The 8535-nt window shown below is 33.1% G+C and overlaps 1 protein-coding gene across 1 annotated transcript; it reads right to left on the reverse strand.

The window, feature by feature from the left end:
• Positions 1-3297: 3297 nt before the first annotated feature.
• LOC145117558 (cytochrome P450 734A1-like) lies at positions 3298-7453 on the reverse strand. The gene is made up of 5 exons (XM_079053851.1): positions 7155-7453; positions 6197-6420; positions 5851-6095; positions 5040-5424; positions 3298-4128 (listed from the first exon to the last, which is right to left on the reverse strand). Exons 1-5 carry the CDS (start codon positions 7420-7422, stop codon positions 3676-3678), a joined length of 1575 nt encoding a protein of 524 aa, XP_078909977.1. The 5' UTR covers positions 7423-7453; the 3' UTR covers positions 3298-3675.
• Positions 7454-8535: the final 1082 nt, after the last annotated feature.

Here is an 8535-nt window from a genome sequence, read left to right on the forward strand (position 1 = left end):
GTTTTGTGATTGCTATTTTAGTTAATTAAGGATTACACTAAAATAGGGGATGAATTTTCGTAACTTTAGTGTTATCAACATATTTTAGTGTAGATTATAATTACTATCGAGTTAGGCTAAGTTTAGTTTACCAATCCGAGACTAGAGGTGCGGGGTGCACACTAAGAGTGTTGACTTGGGTATTATTAAAATGTTGTCGCAGATGTTTTAAAGAAATAAATTAGCACTGATTGGTTTCTCTAAAAGAATAATACAGGTAAGCAAGGTCGAAAGCATAGAGACACAACCTAAAAATCAATGCCTCTTTGCGTAAGGCACATACTAGTCAAATGCATAAAATAATAAGATGGGAGGGGGAGGGGGTTGTGAAGTAATAACTAAAAATAAAAGTGAATGAAACTAAAGAAAATCCAATAATTAAAAGTGAATTATGCTCTGATGTGACTTTCCTAATCATGCAATCAACACAAACTTGCTTATTTAAGATACGTTCTATCTAAGCTTCTATGAAAACGACTAACAAGCTCTAGTGAGTTCTCCTTTACCTAGTTAATTAACCAAAACAAGCTCTTCAGCTAATCATAACGTTTTTACTTACCTAATTAAACAAGCTCTTTATCAAGTCAGAAAAGCAACATTATGATATGTTTAAATTTCCCACCAATATATAATACTTCTCACAAGCTTGGAAGCGCAAAAATATGAAATTTAGTTTACAACAGAGTCAAATCCCAACACGGAACCGATCTGTTACTTGTTACTTATTACCCGTTTATAAAAACAATTATGGATTTCAACAACTTATTAACTAGAATGATTTAATCCTAAATGAGGTGATCAGGCTAAAAAGAACTAAAATCAAACATTCATTAAGCGCAAAACCGAAACAACTAGATTGAATCACAGATCAAAAATCAAGTCTAATGATTAACTAAATAAAAATTACTCATCTTGCAAAACTGAAAACTAGGGTTTTAGCCAGACATGACTATAATCTGATCTAGAACAATGAAAAGAGAAATTAAATGACTAATCTTACTAAACTAATTTAAGGAGATGATCCACAACCTTTGGATCTTCAAGAATTGGTCAAAAATTGTAGAAATCGCCTCTAAAAGTCGTCTCTAGTCGTCTGGGAACGTCTACGGTTCTAACTGGAACAAATGGGAACTATATATACGAAGATAACAACAAAATATGCTGAATCCAGAGAAACATGAGCCAAGCGCGCCACACCTTTTAAGAGGCGCGCTGCATCTATTAAGAAGCGTGCCACACCCTTCAGAAAATCATGCGAATTGCTCGTTTAATGAAGCACATTACTATATGGGACCCGTATATGAAAAAACAGATCGTGCTTTACAAAGAAACACGATCTTGTAAAGGCGTCGAAGTCCTGATATTCGATTTTTGGCCCAAAAAGTTGCGAAGATGAAGCATGATCAAAAAGACGACCACATAGAGAAAAACATGATTGTGTAAATCATAAAACGCGTGTTTCGGACTCGAATTCTTCAGTTTCAGCAAATCTAACCCAAGTTCCAGCTTCCTCAGGTACTCTAGCTCTATTAAGCTCCAAAAATGCTTCCAAGATGCGTCTAAAATACTGCTCCGTTTGAAATATCTGAAAACGACATAACAACATGAGAAGTAAAGAAGATCTAGTGATGAACATGAGCTGAACATTATTTAAACTATTGCATATTAAAAAGCAGAAAATATGATACACAGTACTAATAAAAACTACTATAAAAGATACATAAAATGATATATAACATATATACTATCCGAGAAAGGCCGATTTCTGTTTATTACCTTAGATTAAAGGTGTGGACTGCACACTCGGAGTGTTAAATTTGGACTCGGAGTGTCAAATGCGGGCACGAGGGTTAGGTGGCAATGCCCCTTGGTACATGGTTCCAAGGGGTAGCACCCCTGGCGAGGTCCAAACATGTATTTCCCGCCAAAAACCTGCTGATGACATCAAGATGATGTAGGTTGCGATTTTGTTTGATAACTACCCTTAACTACCTTTTTTCTCCAATTTTGGTATATAACCACCAATTAACCACTTTCTTCTTGGTATAAAAGAAGGATGAAAGTTCTAGAAAAGTATTGATGTTTTTTCAGTACTTGAAGTTGATCATAAACATCTCTCTGTGTCACAAGAACACAAATCATCACAAGGTATTTCACGTTTTATGATTTTGGATTAGGCTTGTATAATCCAAATCAGATTTCTTGGATTATCTCACTTCAGAATTCGTGTAACCCCAGACAACAAGGAATAGATTACAGAGTTCAGAATGTAATTTAATCACAATCCAAGTAATATCCAAATATCAATGTTGTTGTAAAATCCTATATATAACAATATATAAATGATGTAAGAAACAAATAATCATATTTCACACCCTCTGCATGTGCACGTGTATAGGTGTTAGAGTAAAACCATACATAGAAGCTTGTAAACCCATTACACAACTATGCTTATAAACCCACTAAGAGTTTGCATTTTTCCTATGTTAGGCACGATCTCATACCCACTTTATTTGTTAATTTTATTTCCAAATAATCATATTTGAGCATACCCACTTTATTTGTTAATTTTATTTCCAAATACTCATATTTGAGCATCGATATCTTCTTTACAGATTTTTCGTTTTGGACACAACATATATTGTTTCGAAGCTTTCACGAAAAAGAACATAACCCATTAAAGGTTAATAAAATATACAATATATATTTATATTTATATGTGTCTAAAGTTTAATAAAAATACATAATTTTTTATTAAACTTCCAACATGGGTTTTCTTTGCCCTCTTTTTACATTGATTGTTTCTTTGGATTTTAAAATTTAAGTTTTCTGGAAGCATCCCTATCCTGTCTCTCTTGTACTCTTATTGTGAGGACAACATGGTCCACCATCGAACATTATAATCCAACAGTGTTTTTTCCTGAATTTTGGGTGCTCAACTCAATTAAATAGTGTCACCTTCGTTTTGACGTACAGTTTTCATTAAGATATATATAAAAATCTATTTAGATTAATCTTTTCTTTTTTCGTTAATTAAATAGAAAATATTTCTAACATGTATGAATCTTTAGTTTATAATAATATCTCTTGTAGAATATATTATCAACCTACTTGTTTAAAGTATAGCTTTTACAAATCCATACGAGAAAAAGGAAAAGATAATGCTACTTCAATATGCATTTTCGACATAAACACTGTGCAAATTAAGCTTTTTATTATTGTGTCTGATTTAAACACTAAATGGTGAACCGATAAAAAGAGCAACCAAAAAATTATACCTTGTATTTACATAATTGGTGTTCGATTTGAGCAAGATTTACATCAAATACATATCTTAAGAGCAAAAGGTTTCTAATTAGCTAGTTGCATGCCCAAAATCTAAACATGGGGCAATTAGATGCCATTTTTACTTGATGGGATATTATAAACATTTTAATGAACTAGCTAGTGGGGTAGAAATGAAACTTAACATAATATGTATACTATCTACTCCCTTAATCTTTAAGTATTTATGATTTGAAATGGTGCTTTCCCTGTTATTTCCCTTTGCTATATGGTGATGGTTTTTGTGTGCTACTAAGAGGCCTAGGTTCACTCGCACATATAGGGTAGTACTCCTAGGGGAATTTATGACCCTTAATTTCCTTTGGATCTACGATCCGTCCTTAAGTTTTTGAAGACAATTGGTGCACCATATTGCGGATGAAGTAGCATAAGAACAGTTGGTGCATGTTGATACTTTGGAGACAACTTGAAAGAGAATCTTTGTAATATGATTGAAATAGTCAATTTTGCTTGTAAAATTGCAAGATTTTGTCCAATGCATGTGCGAACTCCTAACCCGAACGGAATGAAGGCTACAGGATGTTTAGCTGCACGAGCTATTCCATCTGAGAATCGACTTGGATTAAATTCATTAACATCATCACCCCATATGGTTTGATCATGATGAATTGCCAAGATTGGAATGAGAAGTTCAGTGCCACGCGGGATCTTGTACCCTCCTAATTCAACATCAGCTTTTGCTCGTCTGATCGATGCCACTATTGGAGGGTATAATCTCATGGACTCGTTGAGTATTATGGTCAACTGCATGAGAATAAATGTCACTTCAAACTAAATATAATAAATGTATATTAAAATAGATTTTGTTTTTGTGGAATTTAAAGCAATCTCAAAGTTACAACATGTAATATTATTTGAACCTTGAGGAACTCTTTTTGAAACTTAATTCTCAAAAGAACATAAAACACCTTGTTTCTTTTTTATTTTTTATTTTTTATCTTTTTTATTTTTGGAAACGGCAAACGATTATAACTGAAATCCTAATCGCAATATTTCAATGAGTATCCAGAGTTCGTGCTCCTTTACAGGGCAAACTCCGTGACACTTTTAGAATACTGCAAGGATTGAACCTATTACTCATCCCATATATTTATTAAACCCACACCCAGCTAAGTTTGACTTCATTTGCCATAAAACACCTTGACTGGAGGTTAATATTTTACTTTGTTTATTGGGTTTTAATCATTACAAATATTAGTAACATGAAGACAGTATGTGGATTTTCATTTTCAAAATAATTATTGCAACTTTAGAATAAAAAATCAGATAATGATTTGATTTAAATTAATAATATTTAGATGATCATATGATTCCACTCAAAATAAGTTTTCTATTAATGGAAACTTCCTATATTTTATATAAGTATATCATTTTTTCTCCTGTTAGCTTAAGAAACCAATATCATTTTTTACACATATTCTGCACCCACATGATATATGCTCAACAACTATCTTATTCTTTTTGAGTAATATTTAGCTATCAAAGGTTAAAACTTTGTATTTATACTAAGATGAACAGAGGGAAAATACGGAATTAGAATATGTAAGAGAGAGAGAGAGAGAGAGAGAGAGAGAGAGAGAGAGAGAGAGAGAGAGAGAGAGAGAGAGAGAGAGAGAGAGAGAGAGAGAGAGAGAGAGAGAGAGAGAGAGAGAGACCATTTTAAGCTTGGAAACACAATCTTTGGTGGGAATGTCACGTGGTCCACACACATTTAGCACCTCGTCACGTGCTATCACCTGCCACTGTGGGTGCATTGCTAGCAATACGGTGGTCCACGTCAGCAGGTTGGATGTTGTTTGTTCTCCAGCGAAGAAGAAGCTCTTGCACTCCTCCGCGATGTCACTTGCCGTTATCGCCGGCAAGAAATTCAAAGATTCTTTCCTACTCGCTTCGATCATAACCCCAAGCAAATCCTTCGGCCCATTTTCCAATTCATCGTCGTCCCACTTTTCTCTCCTCCTCTCAATGACCCTCATTAACCTTTTCTTGATTTCCTTCTGTAATTTCCAACATTCTCTATTTCTTTTTGTGGGAAAAAACCTAAGCACGCAAAACAAATACTTCTATTAGTTTTCAGCGACAAAAACAGACTAACGCAATAACATGTAGATCAACTTATAGTTAATATTCATAATGTTGATTCGACACTGATATGGACGGAAAGTAATCATCACATGGTTGTTTAAATAGTGTTTTAGTATACATGTGTCATTTAAACTATAGCGACGAAATTTATGAAAAGACAGATGATGGTTCATTGTACTTTTATAAAGTATGCAAAAAGGATATATTATAGATGTATAGACAGTATATTAAGATTTACCTTTCATGTTAAAAATTCGTACATCTATATATGGTTTGAAATTTTCATGCATGTCTTGAATAAACGATATTATATTGTCAATTTGAAAATATGTAGACGCTTCTCATTGAAAAAAGTGATTAATTAGGATTTCTGACACATACCTATAACCTGGGATGGAAATTTTTTGAAATGCTTCAGAAGTTAAGACCATTTGTCGAGTTTGTAATTGAAAAATATGTTTTCCATCTTCGTAGTTAATGTTGCCAAACGCAGTCCTAGTCATTGTCTCCTTCGTTAGGTTTTGGTAGCATTCAGACACCTCGATTTCCACTTCCCCAGAATCCGACATGTCTAACCATTTATCAAGCATTTTCACCACGCTACACGTTGCTACGGGTACCAATAACTACAAGAATAATAAAAATAATTTTTCATTAATTTAATATCTTTTTATTTATTATTAGTTAAACTAATGACTGAAAATCTTGGAAGTATAGAAAATTGTACTTTGAGATTATCCATGTGAAACGTAGGAGTGATGATCTTTCTATGGAGAGCCCATTTTTCACCTTTGAGGCTAAGGAGCCCATCACCCTCTAGTTGTTTGATAAGAGGGTGAGCTTCATTTTTCTCATATAATTCTGATTTCGAACAAAAGACTTCTCGAATGAGGTCAGGATCAGAGACAGTGAGACGAACCATAGGTCCAAACCATATAAGAAATGTGGGACCTGTATAATTTCATTAAAAAACTCCCTATTATTTGATAGTGTCGTCGTAAAATTTTGACAAAATATTGCATATAAAATGTCAAAATTGATGTAAGACCAATGCATAGCTAACATTAAATTAATTCAAAATTAAATATTTTTGTATCGTTGTAAATAATATTATTAATGATGATGATGATATTAATAACGAATAGTGCAAAATGTGAAACAAGTGTTTTCATATAAGATCCATGTAGAGACTTAATGTAAATAGTTTGAATAACCCTATTAGCATTCATACATGGGGATTATATACACACCCATGTGCTATATGGCTATATATAATTCAAAAGAACCAATATAAATAAAAAATAACCAAAAATAATAAGAACCCACGTCAAAAGATGAACAATACAGGAATAAATCTCTCAGATTTATCTAGAAAACAAAGAACCATCAACTTCTTTGACCATAACATACCCTCAACATGCTCCAACACTCTTATATCATGTGTAATCACCAAGAACCTATGTTTTGATCACGGAGATCAAATTTCACGGTCTTAATGAACATAATTACGAAGAAAAAGAAAATGGTTTCAGACTCAACAAAAGACACAAAGTTCAACTTATATTTTCAGGGTCGTCAAGCATTTAAGGTGAGAGTATCTGATATATCCGCCTTTTAGCTAGATGATGATAACTTAAAAGATGATATAGAAAGAAGAGAATTGGACATATGGGTATGGAATATACCATAGATTTTCTTCCAATGATGGTAGAAAGAGAGGACTCTGGGGAGAATATTGTGAGAGAAAGGCATAGGTTGTGAGGAAGCTTTCACCATAAAACTCATCATCTCCTTGGCATTGCCAATAAGTAAGCAATATGGAGGTCCCTTTATGCCTTGTGCAGAAAAATGCTTTTCAATCTTCTTTGGTTTCCACCATATCACCAAAAACACCTTCATAACGATCAGTAATACAACTATCAGCAATATTACCAACACCATCTCTCCCTTCATGTCTCTCTTTTTCTCCTTCTCTTTCTCTTTCTAAAATGGTTGTCTTTGGGGGAGTCTAAGCAGCTTTTCTCTTTTATGTTTGATTCGTTATAGTATTGGTCCCTGAAATATTCCAAATGTACAACTTTAGTCCCTAGATTTTAAGTTATGTTCAAGGCTTCGTAAATAATATTATTCTTCACATTTTGTTAAAGTCTTCTGTCTTTTTAACATCAAGTTGATCGATAAAATATCATAAAAACGAACTGGAGTAAGCATTGTGTATAGACCAAAGTATTTTGAGTATTTATATATTATGATTAATTAAGAATAAATAATGTACTGTTCTAATCAATTAATTAACAATTAAACACTTGAGATAGCTACATACCTAGCATCAATTGATAAAGCAACCCATACTTTTCATATGTGGAAGCGAACGAAAACCTTGCATCAACGATCATCACGTGATGACTAAGCACCCCATCGTTTTGATATGTGGAAGCGAACTACACTCGGAAGTAAAACATCAGAGCATCCTACAAAAATTACTTGGATATATAGAAATTTGAAAACTGAATTTATACTTGGAAGAAGTTTGATATTAAAGAAAATATAAGAGGTGATTGTACATTTAATCTTCAGTAATAACATGATATATTCATTCTTGTATTATAGGGATTCTTTGAATCGTTAAACTTTGTTACCTAGTCTTCGTTATGTTGTTGAGATAATGACATGTATTGAGGAGTTATCTAGTTTTCCTAGTCTTCTTTATCTTTGTTACTAAAGAAAATTATAAGAGGTGATTGTACATTTAATCTTCAATAGCAACATGATATATTCATTCTTGTATTATAAGGATGCTTTGCCGATAACGCTTCACGGTAGAAAGTTTCTAAGCTTTTGACTTCTTTTCTTTAGGTAATGTGTCGTTAATTCAATGGCTTATATTCTTGGGTTAATATGTTGATTTTTTCTTCGGTTCTACTTTTAGATCTGATAAAAAACAAATTGAGAAAAAGCCAATGAAAGAGATAGAAACATGAATACGGGAGTACGTAGCAGATAGATGAGACCGCCACCTTTGATTCTTTCTGACCACTGCATCAATAGCCGATGCTGAAATCCATT

This window comes from Lactuca virosa, chromosome 5, assembly GCF_052849685.1.
Source record: "Lactuca virosa cultivar CGN04683 chromosome 5, Lactuca_virosa_CGN04683_v6, whole genome shotgun sequence".
NCBI classification, from domain to species: Eukaryota; Viridiplantae; Streptophyta; class Magnoliopsida; order Asterales; family Asteraceae; genus Lactuca; species Lactuca virosa.